Source organism: Pogona vitticeps, chromosome 8, assembly GCF_051106095.1.
Source record: "Pogona vitticeps strain Pit_001003342236 chromosome 8, PviZW2.1, whole genome shotgun sequence".
Taxonomy (NCBI): Eukaryota; Metazoa; Chordata; class Lepidosauria; order Squamata; family Agamidae; genus Pogona; species Pogona vitticeps.
Genome location: NC_135790.1, coordinates 17,140,653 through 17,164,984, shown reverse-complemented (window position 1 = coordinate 17,164,984; position 24,332 = coordinate 17,140,653). Strand labels below are relative to the sequence as shown.

The 24,332-nt window shown below is 38.5% G+C and overlaps 1 protein-coding gene across 3 annotated transcripts in view; it reads left to right on the top strand.

Moving 5' to 3' along the window:
* CDON (cell adhesion associated, oncogene regulated) overlaps positions 1 to 24,332 on the top strand; it is a 134,110-nt gene that overhangs the window by 83,168 nt on the left and 26,610 nt on the right. For all 3 annotated transcript variants that reach the window (XM_072978902.2, XM_078379804.1, XM_020811565.3), the window contains 9 exons: positions 14,109 to 14,239; positions 14,910 to 15,182; positions 16,399 to 16,545; positions 17,014 to 17,157; positions 18,463 to 18,750; positions 18,904 to 19,173; positions 20,796 to 21,152; positions 21,814 to 22,106; positions 23,855 to 24,026. In XM_072978902.2, the coding sequence (XP_072835003.2) occupies positions 14,170 to 14,239; positions 14,910 to 15,182; positions 16,399 to 16,545; positions 17,014 to 17,157; positions 18,463 to 18,750; positions 18,904 to 19,173; positions 20,796 to 21,152; positions 21,814 to 22,106; positions 23,855 to 24,026 (2,014 nt within the window). In that variant the 5' untranslated portion in view covers positions 14,109 to 14,169. The remainder of the gene's footprint in view (positions 1 to 14,108; positions 14,240 to 14,909; positions 15,183 to 16,398; positions 16,546 to 17,013; positions 17,158 to 18,462; positions 18,751 to 18,903; positions 19,174 to 20,795; positions 21,153 to 21,813; positions 22,107 to 23,854; positions 24,027 to 24,332) is intronic.

Here is a 24,332-nt window from a genome sequence, read left to right as displayed (position 1 = left end):
GGGGCTTCTCCTTTGTGGCTCCCAAACTATGGCATGCACTCCCTTCTGAGTTTCAGTCTGTTTCCACTTTGACTGATCTTAAGAAGGGAATAAAGGCACTTAAATTTTTAAGGTGGCCTATGATGTATAACCTGCTCGGCAATATTTATTTAACTGTGTCCTTTATGCATTTTTACTGTTTCAATGTATTTACTTGTTTTAATAATTTTACTATGGGGTTGTTTATATGATTTTATTATTTTCAGCTACTTGTGGTTTAATAAATAAATACATAAATAAATGTATGTGTAAATGTTACATACAACCTGAGCTGAAGGTACAGCTAAATGTAGACCAAAAACAAGGATGCGAGATACCTTTATTAAACCATAGAAATGACAAACATAAGCTAGCATTGAGCCCTTCTGTTATACAAAGAGGCGTCAATGAGTCAGGATCCCACCCACCTCCATCACCCTATACTGAAACACAGTGTTCTATTTTGGCTAGGGATAGAGGCACACAGAAATGTGGTAAACCCCATATCAGAAATTTGGACAAAATTTAGTCTGCACATATTTTGGGGATTTTTGGTGGTCTAAAAGGTATCAGGCTGGATAGCTCAGTGGTTTAGATATCTGACACTGGAGCCGGAGGTTGGGAATTCAGTTCCCCACTGTGTACCGCAGAAGAACCAGCCTATGTGGCCTTGGGAAAGCTGCACACTCCCAGAGAGCCCTCAAAAGCAGGGAACTGTAAACTGCTTTTGAGTACTCTGCCTGGAAGACCCTGAAAATGGATCACCATGTCAGAAATGACTTGATGGCATGCATATTATATTATATTATATTATGTTATATTATATTAATAAAGGTGTCACCTTTTGTATATATTGCACCCTCATATGATGCCTGCAAGAGGTTTTGGCTGGGTGAGAGCTGAGGTGAATGTCAATCAACTCAGTAATAGCCAGTAGTTCCCTTTTCTACCTCAGATTCTTTTTCACACTTTTTTTTACAGTCAGTTTGGGTTCTGAGGATTCTGTTAGTGTGTGAGAGTTATGGAGTCAGATGTGAATAGAGTGAAGTGTAACTGAATGTAACCGGTCAATTAGTTAATAAGTAAATTAAGCTGTAAGGTAACAGGTTAACATTCTTACAAAATATGTTTGTTTTTATATAAGAAAAACTGTGTAAAATGAAGCATTTAATTTTTATATGAATCTCTGAGTCTCTGAGTGAATATATTGAAATGAATAAGTGCCAGTTGCAGTAAACTAACAAATAAGGAGTGGTCTACTAAAGGAGACGGAAGCTCAGCATGCTCTGTAGGTTCCTGATTTAACTATTTTTATCTGATGTGTATTAAGCGGAAGTTTATTATTAAGGCCATACTCAATTTTCCTCACACCAAACTGCCAAACCAAGCCAACATCATCTATCCTTTGGAGTGCAGGACTGCATGGCTCCCCACCCCACCTTTTTAGCTAAATATAGGAGACAATTGTGAAAAACAGAACATACATTGAATGTTGTTTATCTTCCATCTAGCAAGTTTACACACACACACACACACACACACACACACACACACACACACACACACACACACACACACACACACACACACACACACATTGTGAAATTTGTCTTCCACTCACCTACATGAGTACATGTTGCCATCATCCTTGGTTTGTTTTGAGAAATCACTTCTTCCATTCAATTGCTTAGATTCACTGAAAGCCTAGTACAAATACTGGAACTATAATTCATCTGAGGGGTCAAAAGTTTGAAATTTTTTCACCAGTAATTTTGCATCTACCTTTTAAAATCTCCTCTGTGTGTTTTTTTAAAATCATATTCATATTGGATTCCTGTTTGCACTGCAGTAACACAAAAATTGGAGTTGTCACTGTATTGAATGGAACACTGGGATTAAAAAAAATAGTCTGTGACTAAATCAAAACTTTCTTTTAAGCTCAGCAATTAGGAGCATACTGATGCTTATTACAGCTGGCAGTCTCTTACTCCTGCCTCTTTCTGCATGTGACCCCCACAGTCTATGTGACCTTTCCTGGGGTTAGCTATGGGCCCTTTTCATTGTGATGGTCTAGAAGTGGCTCATGTGGAGTTGATTATTTCCTTGCCTGTCTGGTCTTTTTGGTGCCATAACTTCAAGTCATTTCCATTTTCTTCCTCTCTTTTTGGCTGACCACAGTGAAAGGAAATGCTTTTGCTGGCGACAGGATCAGTTTGCATGGTTGGCTGACTTGATTGAGCCTCTGAAAAGATGGGTGTGTGTAGTAAAAACAACCCAGAGGTGGTATATTCTGTATAGTTTGATCGTTGACTATTAAATATCTAAATCTGCCTGAACGCACCTTTTGCTTATATTCCCCTTACCCTTTCATGTTCCTTAATTCATAATAACTTTGTTAACTTGTAGGCTTGTATGATGGAATGCATCCTTGTACATCATTGCTTCAAGGGATTTTACAGTCCCTAAAGAATGAATAAATAATCCTGTTACTAGCAATTAAAATTGTTGGGTAGTGTGCTACTAGTCTACATCTTTTGGAATCTGGATTTGTTTTCACTGATGTAAAGATGTCTGTGGGACAAGAGAATTCTTGGAATATGTGCAAAGAAAGACTGTGAATCTATGAAATTGAAGCACAATAGAGCTAATTATTTTCATAAGATAAAATTATGTTAATATGGAAGTGGGTGTTTGGAGACATCAATAAAGACTGACTTCAGTAATGGCAAGTTTTAATAGCTGCCTGTATACTTGGAGAATAGAAGTGATAAAGTCCATTGCCATGGGCTACATGATTAAATGAAGAAAATGTGGATGAGTGAGAAGAAGTCATGTCAAGCACCAAAGTACAGTAGCAGATAATATAAAAGAGAGTAACAGAACAGGCAATACAAAGAAGGGATTCAGCTAAGATTCCTAAGTGTCTGTTTTGAACTCTCTTGGCTCCCAGTAGGCACAGTCAGTTATGAAAGTGTGGTTGCATGTTTCTCCACTTCCAACAACATTTCTCTGTAGTAGCACTAAGTTTTGAAATCCCTGATTTTCAAATACATTGATTTGAAGTGGCAGTGTCACTTGCTGCCTATCTCTTTTCAGCTCTTCCCCTAATATTGGCCCATTTTACAAGGGTTATTTTTTTGTTAAAAAGCAGGGTGGATTTGATTTCGCTTACAATTCAAATCTGGATTTAAATTAAAAATCATTTTTGTGACTTAAATAAATAAGTGTTAAAAAATTTAATCAGGATTTAAATCAATTGGATTTTAAAATAATCATTGATTTTATACACCCTATAAAAAGTATTATGACAAAATAATATATCTGAAATGCTTTGAATTCTAGATGATTATAGATTTTTTCTTCAGATAATATTCCCTAGTGATGAATTACTGAAATTTATCTGAAATAAACTACAGTATCTGAGCCTCACTTCAGATTTGAAATAGCAAAAGGATTATTGTCTGTCGTTTGTAAAGTAGAATTATAATACTGTATTAATTTGGAGGAAGACTAGGTAGACCTTATCTAGACATGGGACATTTGTATTCGTATCCCTGGGGATACGAATACAAATCTTGCTACCACAGGTGCCTGGAAAGTCCAGTCCCTTCCCCCTAAACTGGCAGGTCCGATTACTGGTCGCCATGTGGTGCACGCAGCCAGTGTCATTCCTGTCATGCCAATTGTGGAAGTAACCTGGCTAGGACCTCCCTGCGCAACTGAACACTCGGCAAGAAGGCCTGATGACAAGTCTCCCTGCTCAGCTCTTGAATAATCAGCTGCATTGGGAGGCAGGGAAGTGCTGGCCGGGCTACTTCTGTGGTTGGCACAATGGGAATGATGCCTGCTGCACGGACTGTGCAGTGACCAGTAATAGGACCTGCTAGTTTGGGGCGAGGAGGGACTAGACTTCCCAGGCACCTGTGGTGCCAATATTCATATTCCAAGGGATACAAATACAAATATTCCATGTGTAATCTTATCCTTGTTCTTTTTTTCTATAATTGCTGGAGAGGTCTGAAAACCATCTTAATTCAGAAATATAATAACTGATATATTAATTGTCTACATAAAACAAAATGGTCTTGAGTATTTTCTTAAACCAGTAGTTCCCAACCTTGGTTAATCCAGGTGTTCTTGGGCTGTAATTCCCAGAAGTTTTTAACTGTGCTGACTGGCGTTTCTGGAAGTTGCAGTCCAAGAACCCCTAGGTCAGGGGTCTCAAACATGCGGCCTGAGGGCCATTTGCGGCCCCCCAGATGATAGTTTGTGGCCCTCGCCTTGCCTGCCCCCCCAAAGCACCCACACATCCTCTGCTGTCAAGAGTAAAAAAAAAAGCTTCGCCTCGCTCGCCGGCTCTCTCCCAAGACAGCACCTCTTGCACCCTCCATCCAGAATTGCAGCCTGCCAGCCAGCCCACCTGTCAGTCAGCTAAGAAAACTCCTGGGTGGCTTCCTTGGGCTCTTGCTCCGCTTGGCGGAAAATCTGATGGTGCCCAGCCTCACCCAGACTCTGCTTCTAGCGGCCCCCAGGTAAATTGAGTTTAAAACCCCTGCCCTAGGTTAACCAAGGTTGGGAACCACTGGCTTAAACCATAAATTTGACTACAGAATATTTGCCAGACTTTTTGATCAATTGGATACAAAGTAATGTTATGTAAGGACAGAGTGATGGGCTTTGACTCAGGAGGCCGGGTTTAAATTGCTGCTCAGCCATTGAAACTCACTGGTAAAACCACTCCTTAAATCAGTGGTCCTCAACGTTGGGCCTCCAGATGTTCTTGGACTTCAACTCCCAGAAAGCCTGGCCAGCAGAGATGAAGGCTTCTGGGAGCTGTGGTACAAGAACATCTGGAGGCCCAAGGTTGAGGACCACTGCCTTAAATATCTCACTTTTCTTGAAAGTCTTATTAGGGTCACCATCAGTTGGTTTCAAATTGATAGAGCATAACAACAATGGTAGTATAGTGGTGCCCCGCATAACAGGCGCCCCGTTTAACGACGAATCCGCATAGCAATTAAGTTTTTGCGATCGCAAAAGAGATCGCGTTGTGATGTTTTAAATGGTAAAACATCGCTTTGCGATGATCAGTAAGCTGTTTCGTTTACCAATTTTCGCATAGCGATGTTTTTAGAACAGCTGAGCGCGGTTCCAAAATGGCCACCGGGTAAAACAATTGGCCGCCCGCTGTGTTTTCGCGCCCATTCCTCGCTTACCGAGCAGCAAAAATGGTGGCTGTATGGAGGATTTTCGCATAACGGTGAGTTTTTAGCCCATAGGAACGCATTAAACGTGTTTTAATGCATTCCTATGGGCTTTTTTGTGCTGTTTAGTGACGAATCCACATAGCAATGATTTTTCCGGAACGGATTATTGTCACTATGCGGGGCACCACTGTAGTAGCAATGCTGAAATGGATATCGTTGTAAATGAAGGGACAGATAGTTTGTGATGGAAAAATCCAAATAATTGAGCTTACAAAAAATGTACTATATGACCAGTATAAATGTGGATACCTTTCTTGCTGCCTCTTTTTAAGTACCCTTAATTTTGAGTTACCCAACTATACAGAGATGCTCAAGGAGTTTGGTCTGCCTGGTAGATACTATCAGTGAATTTACTAGTAGTGTCTTAGAAAGGACACCTGTTATCTGGGGACAAAGATTTTGGTCTCTCAATTACTTATAGGAAGCAGTAATCTCATGAACTTTAAGTAACATGTAAGATAGAGCTTATTGCTTTTGAGGGCCATATTGGGGCAGTGAGGAATACTCACATCTTTGCCACCATTGAATCAGCACAATCTGATTGTTGTTTAACAGACCGTTTAGCAGACTATTGTGCACATTTGCAAGTTTCTTTGAAGATCAAATTCAATGTCTTGTGGCTGTATGTGTGTATCAGATAAAATAACGAAATGAATTGTCAATATTTCATCATAATAACATTTTAGTGGATGAGTGTACATAGGCAGATCATATTCAGGTCTTTTTCTCTTTTCTGTTTTAATCGACTTGCATCTTAGATGGCTAAATCAGAACAGTGGCCAGGAACACAATCTGTTAGGTTTGAATTATCCATCAGCTATTATTCTTCCTGGCAAAAAATATCTAAATATTATGATGCATGCTATGATACCATCATGGCTTGACAACTGTGAGATGATGCTACTCCAAAGGCAACAAGTAAACTTCAATTGGTCCAATAAATAATAACCAGGTTAATTTCTTATGTTTTCTGGAAGGGGTACATTCTTCCTGTTTTCTGTGAGCCCCTGTGTTTTTGTTTCTTTTTAATTTGCTGCTGCATTAAAGTCAGGGGGCAGATATTTCTGGCATGGGCCTTTATACTTTGGGCTTATGTTATTTGACTAACCCACATTGACATATTTGCATTCCTGCGTCAAGCACAGGGTTGGACTTGATGGCCTTATAGGCCCCTTGCAACTACACTACCATGATTCTATGAAACCTTTGGCAGTCCCACCATTTCTCTGGCTTATGGCCACCACATAAGAGATTTTTCAGTGCTATCCTCCAAAGTTATAAATACTGTATTCCACTTCTACCTGTAGGAGGAATTGTTTTCTGCTATTAGTGTGGTGATTTTATTAAATTTCCCTTCTCTCCTAAGGTGAAATCAGCTTTTCTAAACAAACCTGTTGCCTTCCTCTCTTCAGGCAGGCCTTTTACAATTAAGATGTTTCAACACAAGCTCTTACAATGATCAGTGATGTTCTAGCATTACTGTGATTAGTATTGGTATTTCATTTCCTGTAATTGTGATTTCCATTGCAGACAATAGTTGAAAAACAGTTAAATTTGTCAGATCAATTAAAGGAAATGCTACATTACCTGAAGTGAATTTTGTTCTCTTTTTATTTTGTCCCGGACACTTCACCTTTTTTAAAAAAGTATTCACACTATGGGATGTTTGAAGGATCATCATCTTCCCTTTTTCCCTAGCCTTATTACTGGTTGATTTTTTTTCATTGTTTCCTTTTCAGGGGTTTAATTAAGTGCTTGCAAAGCAAGCATTCCAGAATATTAAGATTCCAGAATACTTAGAAAGAATGCTTAAGAAAACTAACTGGCATATTGTGTTTTATCTTTATTTCTCAGTTTAGGTCAGAAAAATTGTTCTTGTTTCTCTGAAGTAGTACTAACAAACACAGATCTCAGCATGATGTTAAAAATCCAGTGGTTTCCATATTTTCTTCTACTATACCTTTGGCAGAGGTACATACTGTATTTTTTCATTTATAGATACATATCATTTGTAGTCCTTAGACATGGGGACAGATAAAAAAATTACAGAAATTGTTGATTCATTAATTAGAGCGGCTAGAATTCTCTGTGCTAAGAATTGGAAAAAATCAGATATCGAAACAAGAGGAGCTCTTGAAGATCTGGGAAGTAGCAGAGATGGACATTTTATTGGAAGTGCTGAAAGACTGTCCAATACAAAAGGAAACTGAAAGATGGTATATATTATATAAATGGTTTGATTTGGTAGATAGAACTTGATAAACATAGAACTTAACTAATAGGTAACTGTCAGTAGACATATAGAAGGGCAATTAAACTATAGAAAATTTGGAAAGCTGACTAGACGTAACACAAACAATAAGATTTGATCACAATTTATGTTCTCCTTCTCCCCCTTTTTTATCCCTTGTATCCTTTACACAATTCCTAATTTTAAAAAAGAAATAAAAAGAAATTGCTGATTCATTGAATATTCATCTCTTCATATTTGTCAATTCTGGATATCCCGACGAATAAGAAGGGACAAATATGTATCCATTTTATTCATTCCCCGTAGCCATAGGGAAGACTAGGCTGCAGGGTGGACTAGCCTTCTCTCTGTGCCTATGGGCCTACCAGACAGCCTAGCCCCTTAACCCCACAACTGAGCCCCCTGCCCCCTTCTCACTGCTCCCTGTCGCCTCCTTACCTTGCCTGCCATGGCCTCTGGTCCTTCTGGGGAGCCCAGTTTTCCATAGGGCATTGGAGCCTGGCCGAAGGGAAGCTGCAGCTGTCATATTTGCAAAGATGGCAGCGGAGGCCATGGCGGTACGAGCAGTGGTAGCCAAGGTAAGAAGGCAACAGGGGCAGTGGGAAGGGGGCAGAAGGGAGCCAAGGGGCTCAGCTTTGTTTTTGTTTCTTTAGATAGCCACGAGCAGTTTTAGCAGTTCGTCCCCATCTCTAGTAGTCGTATTCAGATATTCTTAAAATAAAGTGCTGGGAGGGGCACATGCTAGCCCACCTCATTTATTATCATTTTAGTCTTTTAAAAAAATGAGTCTTTCATCCATGAAGGCTCTTCCACACAAGCCATAACAGGTAGAAGAGGCTCCCCTCTTTAGATCCATTAATTTTTTATTCTGGCAAAACACCAATGAAGGGAGGTTGAGCTATCACACTCACCTCTTCTAATGTTTACTTATAATGCTCTAATAGGGTTTGTAAGTTATGAGAACTAATTGGTACATAATTTCCCATAATTTCATGTGGGAAAGATGGATAGACATGGAAGCTGTGTGTGTTCTTTCAGGCTAAAAGTGGTTATGTTAGCAAATGTTAGCAGCTGAACTAATAAAAATATTTTTGGCTAATAAGACTTAAGATCACCTTGTGACCCTGAATTACCTCTAAATTCTGATTGTTATAGATCAAATTGACGGTGTGGCAAGAACTTTAGAGGGCAACCAATTTATTTGTCCAGCAGATTGACACACATAGCACATCACCACCATATCTTCAGATGCCAAGATAGACCTGTTTTTGTTTTCTTTGCCCCTTAATATCTACCAGTTCATAGTCTTCTCCCTTCCTACTACACTGGGAATTTGCAAACCATGTTATTTACTTGTTCAGATTCTCTTTGTTGTTCTTGATATTTCATAGTTGCCAATTTAAAGCCCTCAGTGGTAGAAAGATTGAATATGAATGTCTAAACCAGGCTTGTCCAACCTGCGGCCCGAGGGCCGCATGTGGCCCAGGTCAATTTGTAATGCGGCCCAGTGCAATTTTTTTATTTTTAAAGAAATTCCAAAGTTTCAAGTAACACTGCCAGCGCTTGCGGCCGGAATGTGGCCGGGGCATGTCACAACAGTAGAGTGGGAGAGAGGGAAGGAACGAAGGAAGGAGTGGGAGGGGAGGGGAGAGGGGGGGCGTGACTTCATTGCGCCGTCCCCATCAATAGGTGGACCCCCTCCCGGTCCCATAAAGCCGCCGGAGTCGAAGCTGGCAGCCTCTGCTGTCTGAGATCGCAGCTGCCGGTAAGCACGCTTGGAGCGGGGCTGCGGAGGACGGCTAGGGCTGCCCCCCCATGCGGCCCAAACCAAATGTATGTGCGGCCCAAACAAACTTTTCATCTTCTAATGTGGCCCAGGGAAGGTGAAAGGTTGGACACCCCTGGTCTAAACAATGTTCTTAGTGGCTATGTAAAATGGAAATCTTTCTACAGATGAGAAACATTTTGGTTTTACATCAATGGTTAACTAGGAAATGCTGAGCTTCACCTCCCCTGATTTTAAATAATATTTAAATCAGAAATACTAAATATTTATATTTGTATTTGACTTTTCTGGTAAAGCAGAGAGGGAGGGAAACAAGTGACGTTTTCATAGCATTTGGAAACTAACTTGCCAATAATAAATCAACACTGGTCTGAGAACTACTTAAGTGGTTACTTGATGAGGAAAATGTGGGAGCAAAAAAGATTTAAGAAGCAAACATAAAATAAACTTCCTGAATTAACAGCATAAACAAGTTATATTCTTTTATTAAACAAGCCACTATTAGCAGGACTGGATAAACAAGCCACTGCAAGCACAACTGTGCCTACTCCGCATGTTTAATCTTGTGATTAAAAGCAAAATGTGTGATTTGTATACAAATTGTGTAAACTTTTTTGAATTCTTTTATTCTAACTTTGTGTGATATTTTGTCTTTGCTAATACCATAGTATGTAACATTGACTCTACCCAAAATCTAATATGATGTTGTGAGCAGCTGGAATATATGCAGACATTGTCTGTACATATATGTTAAAATATATACAAGCATTGTCTGTATATATTAAAATATATTTTCAAAACTTTAAGTGTTAGAAATTTTCTGCTAAAAGTAACATTGACATGAGCTTAATTAGTTGTATTATTTATTAGGTAAAAAGTCTCCAGAAGTTGTATGAGGGGAGACATGAGAAAGATGGAAGACATTAAGCAGATGTGTTTGTGACACTTTTTTTCCTTTTGATATCACAAATGGAACCAAACTACAGAAAACCGTTTTAGTTTATTACTTATTTTGTTTGTTACTAAAGTCATTGTCCAGATTACTAGCAGAACATATTTTTAAAAACTTTTTAAATAGATTAGGAAACAATATGTCTGCCAGATCATTTTCCCATCTTGTTTGTTTGTTAAAGGGCAATAGAGAATTTTTGTGTGTACAGTTTGTGAAGAAAGGTTGTGAGATGAGAATTAATGCTTTGGCCTTTCTACTAATCTCTTGATAAACGTGGATGCAACATTCACACTTTTTAGAGCAGGAACTCTAGGAGCGTCTTCCTTGCCCGGCGATATTTTATATATTTATATATATATATTAAATATCGCCAGGTATTTTTTAAAAATCAACTAAAAACATGGATGTTTCGGCAGGCCTTCCCTCCAGCCAATTCCTGATCTCCCCTTTCTTTCCTCTCCCCTATTGTCTGCCCCATCTTGCTGAAAGTCTCTGGTTATGTAAAAATCGTTTTTATATATATTGTGTATTCTTTGTTGTTAGCCACCTAGAGTGGTCTTAGCCGACTAGATAGGCAGGATATCAATCAATCAATCAATCAATCAATCAATCAATCAATCAATCAATCAATCAATCAAATAAATAAATAAATAAATAAATAAATAAATAAATAAATAAATAAATAAATAAATATAAAAGGTCATAATTTATCTTTAAAGATGATGAGTTTCTCATACTAAAAAGGAAGCCACAGTACTTTTACACATGTGGTTTAAGATGACAGAGAGGATGTACTACCTATTGGAAAAGTTGAGAGCATGATTTCATCCTAGCCTCATAAAGTTCTGTAAAAGTTAGTTTCTCATATTTTAGTCAGGTGGCTGTAGTACTTAACAACTAAATGAAAATGGGCTCTTTCATTGTATCTTATTCCCATGTGCACTGGTAAATATTAGATCTAAATTTTTACAAATAGAGATCAGCTAAAATCTGTAGTAACAAGGATGTGGGTAGTGCTGCAAGTTAAATGCCTGAGCCACTGAGCTGTCAATTGAAAGATCGGCAGTTCAAATCTGCGCAATGGGGTGAGCTCCCATTGCTTGTCCCAGCTCCTGCCAGGCTAGCAGTTCAGAAGCATGCAAATTCGAGTGACTAAATAGGCACCATCTCAGTGGGAAGGTAATGGCATTCTATGTCTAGTCATGCCAGCCACATGACTACAGAAAGTGTCTACAGACAGATGCCAGCTCTCCGGCTTACAAATGGGGATGAGCACCAGACCCTAGAGTCAAAGGGAACCTTTATCTTTACTTTAAATTTTGTAGCATATCTTCCGTGCCTTTTGGACCATATATTTCCTCTTTCCATTTGAATTTTGCACTGGAAACCAATAGAATAATTTTATGACTTGGGACACCCATGAAGTTCACTGGGTGACATGGTGCAGTCATTCTTTCTCAGCTTTCCTACATCACAGGATTATTATTCTGAGGATAAAGTGGGGAGAAGACCTTGAGCTGGTTGGAGGAAAGGCAGAAAATAAATGGAAAAGTACATAATTCTGTTCAAATTATATTGGCTACCAGTTGCTGCCTGGGCCCAATTCAAAGTGCTTGTTTTGACTTATAAAGCCCTAAATGGCTTGAGCCCTGGATACCTGAAGGACCGTCTCCTTCCATATAAACCTACCGGGCAATTAAGATCTAGCCAGAGGGCTCTCCCGAAAGAGCCATTCCTCAAGGAAGTAAGAGCGATGGCTTATAGACAAAGGGCCTTTTGGGCAGCTGCCCCCAGACTATGGAACGCCATCCCGAGTGAGATTCCTCTGGCGCTGACGTTGATGATGTTTCGGCTCCAGATCAAAACCTTCCTGTTCCAGAAGATTATTAATTGAAATAAGATCAACTGTGGGTCCTGATGGCATTTTTAGAGTACTGTGTTTTAATTGTATTTTAATTGTTTTATCTTTTTATTGTATTTGAATTGTTGTAAGCTGCCCAGAGACTTTTGGGCCATGTGGGCAGTGTATAAGTTAAAACAATCAATCAATCAATCAACCAATCAATCAATAAAAGACAGGGAAAGAGACATGAATAGGCTGGATCCAGAGCAAAACTAATTGTGACTGAAATAGACCAGTTGAAACCAGTGGAAGTTTTAGTATTCAACTTTTTATAGCTTTGATCTAGTGCAGCTTTCTGTTGCCTGTCGGAGAAGACAGTTCTATGAGCTGCTCATTTGCCCCAGTTAGTGATGCAGATTTGCAGATAGGACCTGTACTGGATGGGAGAGTTGAAGTATAAGATACTATTTTGTGAATGTTGTGTAGCCAGCTTAGTGGGAGCCATGCACAAAGACAGAAATCATCCACACCATCCTGAACATATAAACCAGTTCTTCCAAGAGTAGCTTGTCTTACCAAGGTGATGCCATGCTGACCTGGTCAGAAACGGCATTTGTGCCAGCATGTAACAGCTCCCCACCCACCTCAGTCCTGGGGGTGGTTACCTATTGTCTTCCATTCTTACTTGCCAGGTTCAATAAAGGGAAACTAGACTATAAAGACTAATTTGAATGCCCAGCATGCTCAGCTGGCCAGAGAGGGCTCCTTTCATCATATTGTATCCTGCTAAATCTCTTGAAACAATTCTGTTACATCAATGACTGAGGAAAGTCATCAGGACTCAGAGAGCACGTAGTCATGGGCTTCTTGCAGACTTCAAACCTCCTAGTAGCATGGGACTTGTGGATTGAGAAAAGCTACTAAAATCATTGCATTTATTTTTGCATGATCAACATAGTTGTTTAGGAAGAAATGAAGAGGTTTTGAAAGGCTGACAGCTAAATAAACAGCTATTGCAGAAGTCATAATTTAGAATGATCACTTCTAGTTTTGAGGCACACTTCAACTTTTGGTTTTGGAAAAAGAGGTAACACCTGACACCACCACTGTATTCCTTTCATTCCATGTTAAAACCTGCATTTTTAAAAAGTTTAGAATCCTTTGTTCCATAGATGAGTCTCTCTCTTATAGACCGGGGGAGACAGTTGTCTGAAAAGGCAGCTAAAATTACAGCATTTTAAATTAAAATATTTTGAGCTGATAGAATAATTATTCCTCCTCACTTTATTGTGTTGATTAGTATTTGATGTTTTTACATCATATTGTAGATTTCAAATGTTAGTGTGTACCTTTGTTAGATTCATTTTTGGATAAAACAGTGCTTTAGAAATTCTTTTTTTTAACAGTGATGTTTATTTTCAATTTTACTGTATGATCATTATCATATAAAAAAAGGAATGCAGTCTTTTGGTGATTGAAATTTGATTTTCAACTTTAATATGACATTTATTACTGAGGACTTCATGTTCATCCATTTTTTTCTTTAAAAATCAAATTTACAATGACTACTGTACTGTAATTCAAAGTCCAGTTCTGCAGTTGTCTCCATAAGTCACCAGTTATCCTTGATTAGATTGGTCTGCATTGTTTTGTATATGTATTTTTATCATCCTTTCCATAGGCCTTAGGGCTGTTACATACGTACATAAATTTGTGTTAATTTGAATGTGACAGCAACTTCAGCTCCTAAGTTGTTAATACATGGGTGTGTAAAGGAGTGAAAGCAGGCAGAAAGAGGAGGAAGCTTATCCTTTGCACACATAAATGGATGTGTTTAGGTTTAGAAATGCATTGATTTTAACTTGGCCTTTTTGTGATTTAAATTTCTTGTTCATAAATGTTTTCCATATTTTTCAGTACCAGTAGAGTACATTATTTAAGGCTTGAAAAAAGATCATTCAAGTATTTTGCCTATATATTCTGTTTTCCAGGCTCCTCAGTGACTCTGATTAGCCTAGAGCTGTTTGCCATCAAGCCTTCTAACCTAACACTATGCAGCCTGATCTTGGCCCTTTACAAGAACTGCTTTTGCTTATGATTTTCTTCTCAACTTCAGCTTCAGGTAAGCTCATCTTATGAAATGCCACATATGCCTAATGTTCCCTTATAGATTCTTACCTTTCTGATACATTTTGCAAGTCAGCTAAAATTAGTCAAATTTTTCTGTATTTAAAACAGTTTTTTTTAAAAAAGTGTAAAATTTAAGATCAAGTTAAGGAGAATATCAGTAAATAACTATTAAATAGTTTAGCTGCAGTTTATTCAAAATGGCCTGATTTAGCATAGTAAATTTGGTTGTGAGAAAAGTGTACATAAATGACTTCCTTAAAGTCCCAGCTATAGAATTTGGTTTCTTTTCCAATGTGGAATGTTAAAAATGTTGTAAGATATACAAAAGTATGTATTGGCCAGAATTCTATTAGTGTTTGCATAAAGTTTGTTTAACTTGTTGCAATTCATTGATGAGGTACTGAAACACATATCAGTTGCATAGTTGCTCACATGAACATGCACTTAACAAAGATGTGCCCCAACACTACACCAGTTCAGTGCATTTAGACATGACAGGTTACATAGAACAGCAGTGGACACCAATAGGATTCTGGCCACTGTACGGAAATATAGATGTTTATATTCTAAGAGAAAAATTGAAAACATGTTATTTTCACATCATTTTCAGAATGATGTGCCATAGGAGTCTAATTGTATATAAATATTATTTTCTTTTTTAGACTTGATTCCTCACTTCATTTCTGAGCCCCTTTCTACTATCCAGAAGCCAGGTGCAACTGTAGAACTTCACTGTTCTGCTGAACCCTCTACAGCTCATGTTTCTTGGCTATTCAATGGACAGAAATTGCATAAGAATATTGAACAAGTAGTCACACTGCCAGGATCCCTGACAATCTTCTCTCTTAGTCCATCAAATTCTGGTGTCTATCAGTGCATTGCCAACAACAGCATTGGTGCCATTATCAGCAGACCTGCAACAGTGTCTATAGCCTGTAAGTTATGTTCAGCTTAAGGGCAAAATGTAACTTGTTACTGTCATGATATTTCCATTTCTTCTGCTCATTCTCTGTTTACAGCGTATGTGCATTTAATGTTTGAGATAATATTCTGTGTATTTAAATAACTGCAGGCAAGAGTTGACCCCTCTTAGTTAAGCTGTGGTTTTGAATGATATAAAATCTTTATTCTATGTCTTTTCTGAAAATATTTACTTAATCTTGAAAGAAGCTAGTAGTAACTTGTCTGTCAATCCCTTTTAAGTGTGAACTGGAAAGAGCGTTTGAGTTAAATGAAAAAAATTTGCCTGAAGCCCCACCCAAACCTCAGTGGCTTTTAAGCAGACGATGCAAACCTAATCACTTGGACCTCATTTGAAAGAGTAATGTCCTTAATGAAGCATTAATTCCATGGGAGTTAACATACTTTGCCTTATAAGTTATGTTTCATGACTGATCGGGGGGGGGGGGAATTAGATGCAAAATTCAACTTCGATATTTGTCTTTTAAAGTTACATAGTAGAATCATGATTTTTAAAATCATCTAGTAAATATTGTTTCAGAGTTGAGAATGATTTAGATACTTATGATCAGACAGAAAACACTGGGATTGTCCCTTTGTAAGCTGGTTATTGATGAATCTCCTTTATAAAGATATTTTGCCTTTCAAGCATGTTCACAATGCCCAGAAGAGGAAAGTTTCTCACAATTAAGAGTGTTTTTGTAGAGTAGTGACCCATAGCAAGGTCCCCTTGGGAGCTTATAAAGGTCAATCAGCATTAACAAACTGTACAGACTATAGGAAGCTATGAACATATTGAAAGTCTGTCATATTTATAGGTGAAATACTAGTGATAAAACTGCAAATGCTTTGAATTGGTATTTATGTGCATTAGAAGTTTCTGTTAACTAGTATTCCATGATTCCTTGAGCCTCAACATCTCCTGTTACTTTCAGTTCTTTTATAAAAAGCCTGCAGCATTTGCATTGCATGACTACCTGTAAAAAAATCCAGATGGCTGTATGCAGAAGCTTTAATTGAGAAGTCATATACATGCCCAAGACTTGCAGTACTGTCATTTCTCAGGAAAGGAGGTCATCAGACATGCCCTAAGCATCAAAATCATGTTACGCAAACATGTTCTTGAAAATTTGTTTATGGTAGATCCAATTTCTAAATGTTTAAAGGAATAGAAATTACGTTTTCTTCTAGATCTTGATGATTTTGAAACTTCGCAGAGAAGCACAGTTATAGTAGAAGAAGGAAATACTGCTTTAATTCATTGCAAACTACCAAAAAGTAATCCAGATGTACAAGTTCGTTTCCGTGTGCGGGGGAAATGGCTGGAACAATCAACAGGTGAGATTATATGTAATATAAATATATGCGTCTATTGAACATTTAGTATTTTATATACAGTGGTGCCTCGCAAGACGAATGCCTCGCTGGATGAAAAACTCGCAAGACTAAAGTGTTTTGTGATTGTTGTGGTGACTCACAAGACGGCTTTTTCTATGGCTGTGCTTCAAAAGACGTTTTTTTTCCGCAAGAGCGATGTCTCGCAAGACGAAAGTTATTTGTTCCTCTTGCGAGGTTTCCCATAGGAATCCATTGCAATGCATTCCTATGGGAAACCACCCTTTTGCAAGATGAAAATTTCGCAATACGACGCTATTCGCAGAATGAATTACTTTTGTCTTGCGAGGTACCACTGTACTTTCTTTTGAAGTATGCTTCAAATCTAAAAGTTGGATAATTAACACAGTAGAAGATCGTTCTGTATTGGTTTTTGAAATTAAAGCTAATCTACCTTTTTTTTTAAACTAGAAAACTATTTAATTCTCCCTTCTGGAAATCTACAAATTTTGAATGTATCTTTAGATGACAAAGGAGTTTATAAGTGTGCAGCATATAATCCAGTCACTGATGATCTCAAACTTGAACCTTTTGGACATAAGATCATAATCAGCAGTAAGTATTAAACACAGCAAGAATAAAATTGTTCAGTGAAATCACAGAATAAAAGGCACAACATTCTGTCATTTTTATATATGTTTCTGCATCTGAATCCAGTCCATTTTATTGAAGAGGTTTGGTAAGGAAGTTCAGTCGTCTTTATACCCTGTACTGAAAATTCATTCAGTATTTCCCTTCTTATCGGGCCTTTGGCTGTAGAATAAATTTGTATTGTATTTCCCTTCATCCTGCTTAAACAATTGCTTAAATCCTAAACAATTGGATTAAATTGAAGTCACCATTTTAGAATATGTTTATAAACAGTGTCTTATTTAACCATTGTTAAGAGTTACATCTGCACCGAGCAACCATTGGAGAAGTACCATTCCTTGGTGGTAAAGCACATGCTTTGCTTATACAACTTAACAGGTTTAGTTTCTGATTTTTCTGTAATCCATAAGTAGAGCCTTGAGGAGCTGCTGTCCCTCAGAGTGGATATTACTAAGTTAGTAAGACTACTGATCTGACTGAAAGCTAGTTTTTAAAGTTCACAAGGAGAAGTCTAGTGAAGCTAGACTAAAAACAGGAAAAGTTACAAACAGATCCCACGAATTGTTTCCCACTTGGATGGCTGGGATTAGTTTAACTTCCTGGGCAGCTCCTTTTTTTTTACAGGAGGTTAAACTGGAGCTAGGCCCTTCTCCAGGTGAACAAAACAGATGTGTCTGAAGGTGTCTGTAGTTGTGGGTCTCTGGGCTGGAATTCCCAGAATTCTGCTGGGGGAATTATTGAAGAATTCAGAGAGTTGGGACCCAGAAAATCTGAATGCATGTCCCTATTACCAAAAAGCGTGCTGCTTATATACCGCCCCGTAGCGATTCAAGCACTCTCTGGGCGGCTTACAAGTTAATTATGCAGGCTACACCCCTCCCCCTCGCCGCAAGCTGGGTACTCATTTTACCAACCTGGGAAGGATAGAAGGCTGAGTCAACCTTGAGCCGGCTACCTGGGATCGAACCTCAGGTCGTGAGCACAGTTTGGGGTGCAGTACAGCAGTTTAACCACAAATGCATGTCCCTTTTACCAAGACATTAGGATTGAGGCTCTGAAGGCTTCCCCAGGGCAAAAAGAAGCCCGAGGGCACTTCAGAATCTAAAAGAAAGGGAATAGGAAGCTTTCAGTTATTTTAAATTCAGTTCTTTTGGCACCCAATTTAGGTTACACCATGCAAAATTATAGAACAGAATTTTGCCAAATAGAATTTTTTGCCTCAATTATGCCTCACATCAAAAGAACTTTTTTCCTTCTCTCAATTTCCAGGCTCTTCCTCAGAGGATTTTCATATAATTCATCCTACCAGTTCTCAGGCTTTGACAGTACCTCGGTACAATCCTCTGATGTTGGAATGTGTTGTTAGTGGACTGCCTGCATCACATGTCCACTGGTATAAAGATGGTAAAGATGCACTTGGGAGAGGCAGGTGGCGCATATTTCACTCCCACCTTACAATTGACTCAGTTGATACATCAGATGCTGGAAATTACTCCTGTGTGGTCGATAATGAGTCTGGAACTGTAAAACATGTGAACTACAGTGTAAATGTACTTGGTAAGTTATGACAACTCCGAAATACTTATTTCATAGGTTTTTGAAGAGAGACATTTATAGTCAGTGAGACATGATGGTGTAATATTATCAGCAAAACAAAATTCAGTATAGTCTGTCTGAAAATGTTCTCCCCCCCCCTTTTTTTTTTTAAAGAACCTGCTCAGATTTCAAAAGGATTGCAGGATCAATTAATAACTCTAGGTAAAAATGTTCATCTTTCCTGTGAAATACATGGAAGCCCGATACCTGATGTCACCTGGTACCATAATGCAGCCCCTATCTACCTTTCTTCAAGACACTTGCCTTCGGGAAACAAATTGAGCATTGCTGATGTCAACAGAGAAGACACAGGGTTGTATCAGTGTCTAGTAAACAACAGTATTGGATTTGTGCAGTCTACTGGGAGACTTCATTCTCAAGCAGGTACAAGAAGAGTTACCACACCATTTTTTTCACAGTCTGTGTTCTCTGCCCTCTTTCAGTCTATATGAAGGGTAGCCCAAGGAATCAAACAGGCTATTCTCCCGAATTGTTTCTAGTCAACAAGCTAGTCTTCAAGTGGTAGGGTTGTACAAGCCCTGTGTCTTCCACTTTGTTGTGAAATACATTATACTCCACCAATAGTTGGCTAATTCATAGTGCAATAGCTTCAGGTTTTGTGCAAATGAGAAGAGTGTAGAAATATTTATAATAACCATATAAGCACCTAGTATGTGATGATTACTGGACTTATTTCAAAAACTAGAGAAAATAAAAATTGACCTCATCCATCGGCCACATTTTCATGTTTTGTGCATGAGTGGCATAACTAAACAGATGCCAGAAGGGTAAATTTACTTTGGATGTATCCTGAATACCAAACCAGACCATTTGGATATACCAACACATAGACCAGTAATCTTATTTTTAAATCATACAATTCTAAGAAGAAATATGTTTGTTTGCCTACATAGTGCTATTAAGTACTGAAGTTGCAGTGGCAGCTTGAAAGAAAATACAAAGTAGTTGCCTGGATGACTGCAAGCAAAAAAAGTAAATGGTTATTTTAAAGCTATAATAATCCAGTTTCATTTTTTCTTGAACTAGCTAATTGTAAGCTAAACCATATATTTGTGACACTGAGTCTGTTTAGCTCTTTTCATAGTGTTGGCATTTAAAATAGTTTTTTTTAAATTATAAGACAATTACACTTGGAAAATTGGTTGTAGTCTGTTTAAAAATTTGCATAAATGAATTGCTTATCTGAATATCTGTTAACTGTTATGAAAAATCAAGTTACTTCTGACTTAGGGTGACACTAACAGGGTTTTCACTGTATGTGAAACATTTGTGGAATGGTTTACCATTTCTACTACCACCACCCCAGTGATTTTTATAATAGAGCAAGTATTTGAAACCAGGTCTCTAGAAGTCTGACTTCTCTATCCACTACATACGACACAACTGAGGCTCTACCTACTAAATATCTACTTACTGAAATAGTTCTCTTGACTAAATCTGCCATAGTAACACTTCAGTAGTTGTTTTTAAAAGGGACGTGGTGGCACTGTGGGATAAACCGCAGGAGCCTATGCTGCAGGGTCAGAAGACCAGCAGTCGTAAGATCGAATCCACACAATGGAGTGAGCTCCCGTCGTTTGTCCCAGCTCCCGCCAACCTAGCGGTTTGAAAGCATGCAAATGCAAGTAGATAAATAGGGACCACCTCGGTGGGAAGGTAACAGTGTTCCGTGTCTAAGTCGCACTGGCCACGTGACCACGGAAGATTGTCTTCGGACAAAACGCTGGCTCTGTGGCTTGGAAACAGGGATGAGCACCGCCCCCTGGAGTCGAACACGACTGGAAAAAAATTGTCAAGCGGAACCTTTACCTTTACCTAGTTTTTTTAAAATGCATTTGTGGCCAAAACAGTTTCTGTAAGTAAGGTCTGAAAGATGTCCACATGTTGTTCCCTGGATTGCCTCCATAATTGCCCAGGCTTCTGTATGTGGAACAGTTGTGCTTTAGTATAGTAAGTTTGTGTGTCTGTCTTTTTATTTGAAATAGATAGAGGTTCCAAACCAATTATAACCTCATTGCCGCGAAGCTCCAAAGTGACAGATGGTGATACATTCATGCTATCCTGCAATGCTACTGGACTGCCCACTCCTGTAATCCGTTGGTACAATAACCATGGGCTGATTACTAGCCATCCTTCACAGGTGCTTTATTCAAAATCACGGAAATTATCCTCCCAAGCAAAAACTGGGAACTCCATTTCAGACAGAGGCTACTTCATCATGTCTCGAGGTGGATCAAGCTCCCTCTATGTCCAGCCTGTTACAGAAGAGCACACTGGGAAGTACATCTGTGAAGCAACCAATGAACATGGGTTTGCTCGTTCAGTGACTTTCCTTACAGTTAGTAAGTGACACCTACATTTTCTTACGTTGGTTAGGGTAAATATTTTTGGTAGAAGTGCTCTGTAGCAGTTGTATGTTTTATTTTTCCATCAGTCTTCAGGACAAAATGTCATCTGTACGATATTATGCTACAAGAGCTTGTCCTTTTTTTGAGATTAACAGAACAAGTCATGGTGCAAGGGTTAAGCTAATGTATATAGAACCTAAGATTTGAGTGACTGGGATGTGGTGGCGCTGCGGGTTAAACCGCAGAAGCCTCTATGCTGCAAGGTCAGAAGGCCTGCAGTTGTAAGATTGAATCCACGCAACGGAGTGAGCCCCCGTCGCTTGTCCCAGCTCCCGCCAACCTAGTGGTTTGAAAGCATGCAGAATGCAAGAATGCGAGTAGATAAATAGGTACCACCACAGTGAGAAGGTAACAGCATTCCGTATCTAGTCGCGCTGGCCACGTGACCACGGAAGATTGTCTTAGGACAAACGCTAGCTCTATGGGTTGGAAACGGAGATGACCACCGCCCCCTAGAGTCAGACGCAACTGGACAAATTGTCAAGGGGAACCTTTACCTTTACCTAAGATTTGAGTGGGCACTGTACCTAATTGTACAGAGAGATATATAGCATTTGGCCCATGTGTATACCTAACCTTTAACTTCCTTCTGCAGTTCCCTATGAAACTAGTACAAAAGCAGAAGAAATTGCTCCTGTGGAATTTACTCAGAGCGATGAAGGAGGTGGAGATCATGATTCTGAAATGGGCCTTGAAAGCTCATCTCCAACAGAGGTTCTTACTGACGAAATTGCTACAGAAAAAACATCCAGTGGCATTTCCCCACCAGAAGCTCCAATAATTCTGAGTCCTCCACAGACACTTAAACCAGACCAATACAATCTGGTGTGGAGGCCTGGAAAAGATGGTGGCCAGCCGATTAAAGCCTATTTTGTGAAATATCGCAAGGTAATTCCTCATGGCTTTGCCTCTGTCAATTTATGCTTTCCTGTTACTTTTTGGGGACAAAGGAAGAGACCTTCAATAGGACTGTCATCATTTTTGTTAGTAAACTATTTGTGGTTAAAAAAAGAGTTCCTGGCTTAGAAAGAAAAGAACCTTGGAAAGCTTCTAAATGCTGGCATTTAACAATAGGGTTGGGCCAGAAAGAACACAGGCTATAACTCTCATAGTTGGAGGATTTCTGGTAACAGTGATTGAAGTAGCTTTGCTCTTTTGCAACATACTATGGCCTTGCTCAGTAAGTATAATGTTCAAATCTAAATTATGCAGTAGATGTGGAAATATTTTGGTAAATAATGTATGCATTTAATTATTTTTGTTTGTGTGTGTGGCGTTCGCCCTTTTGGCCCCTGTTTGTCTTTCCCTCACAAAGGCTCTCGTCGTGTTTTCCTGTCGCTGCCACCAGTGGATTATCTCAGTCCACAATATAAATTATGTTTGTCTGAACGCTTGTCTTGTGAACAGAAACAGAACTCATTTATTGAAGTGAAGCAGACTGAATAATAACAGAAGTTCTTCAGATACACGTTATACATAAGCAAATCATCAACAGTTCTCTCAGTACATATTTCTTTTCTCTTGCTATATCATTACCACCTTCTCTACCTAGTTTTCTAACCAACTCTATCTCTCAGTATCTGTTCCCTCTCTCTCTGATTAACCAGCCTTTCTGACTCCTCCTTCTCCTGCCGAACCTCATGTAGCTGCTGACTCCTCCTCTCCAGTCCTCTCATAGGTTCATGTAAATCAGCTCATGAATATGAATGGCATGAGTGACGTGGGTGATCTTCACTATGTGTTTTTAGGAAAGATTTTGTGGCTAGTCACTAGCTATAGAAAAATTATTTTGATTGAACATTAAACATGTTTCACTGAACTTTAAGCCAAACCTTTCCCATAAATTGGAACTATTCATTTCTGGGTAGCATGGTCTCATTCTGACCTAAAACCAGAAGCACCACAAAGTAATTTCTTTTTTTAATCTGACAAAATTCTTGTACTGTTGTGGCAGTCTTTTTAGAAATATAATTTTGTATTCAGAGATCATTGGTTCCATTATACATTGAGCACTGGCTATACATAGTGGAAATCTTTTCCATCAGTTTTTGATTACTTTTATTGTTCTTTTCTTAATATTTATCTTATGACTTCAGGCGCTTTTGGAAAATTGTTACACATTTTTTCTTTTTTCTAGTAACCTCTCTTAGAAATAAAGTTTAATGTGAGTCAGAGCTTCTATGCCCATGCTTCAGAATTTCTTTTGACTACTAGACCTTAGATTTGGGTGGTATGGAATATTAGTAAGGACAGCTGAAGATACATATAGATGTCCTACTTCTCATCATGAAGCAATTGCAACTTGCAATTGGTTGCAAATTGCTAAAGCTGGCATATAGTTGTGCAGGAACATAGGAAGAAAATCAGAAATACATGCACTGGTGCCTCTGTGTCTTTGTCTCTCCTGTTCTCCAAGCTTAATCATAACATTTTAACGGAATAATTAAGAAAAAAAGTTCTGTATTTGTTAGGCATACATTGTCTGAACTTCAGTAAGTAAGAAACTTGGATTTTTGGTGTGACTGTTAATGATGTACACAGCTTTGCTTAAATAAATGACTGTCTTGTACTTAAATTACTAGTTGACAACATCTTGTCATATACTAATTAGAACTCTTGTATTCCTCCTCCTGCAGTTGGATGATACTCTCAATTTTACCAACTGGAATACAATTCGTGTCCCTGGAAGTGAAAATGAACTTTGCCTCTCAGAATTGGAACCGTCCAGTCTCTATGAGGTCTTGATGGTAGCCCGAAATATGGCAGGGGAAGGTCAGCCTTCCATGCTCACTTTCCGTACTAGCAAAGGTAAGGAAATGCATGGCATGCTATGCCTCTTTTCTTGGAGTAAATTGCAACAAAATTTATCTTTTGTAGAAACCTCTAATACCCATTTAAAAATGGCAATTTTTTAAAACCTCATACTCAGTAGCTGTTTTGAACTACACCTGTGGGTATAGCACAAGTCTGGGTTGGAGCCTAAGAATTTGTGAATTCCGTTCACAATAACAATAACAATAACAATGATAACAATAATAATAATAATAATAATAATAATAATAATAATAATAATAATAATAATAATAATAATAATAATAATAATAATAATAATAA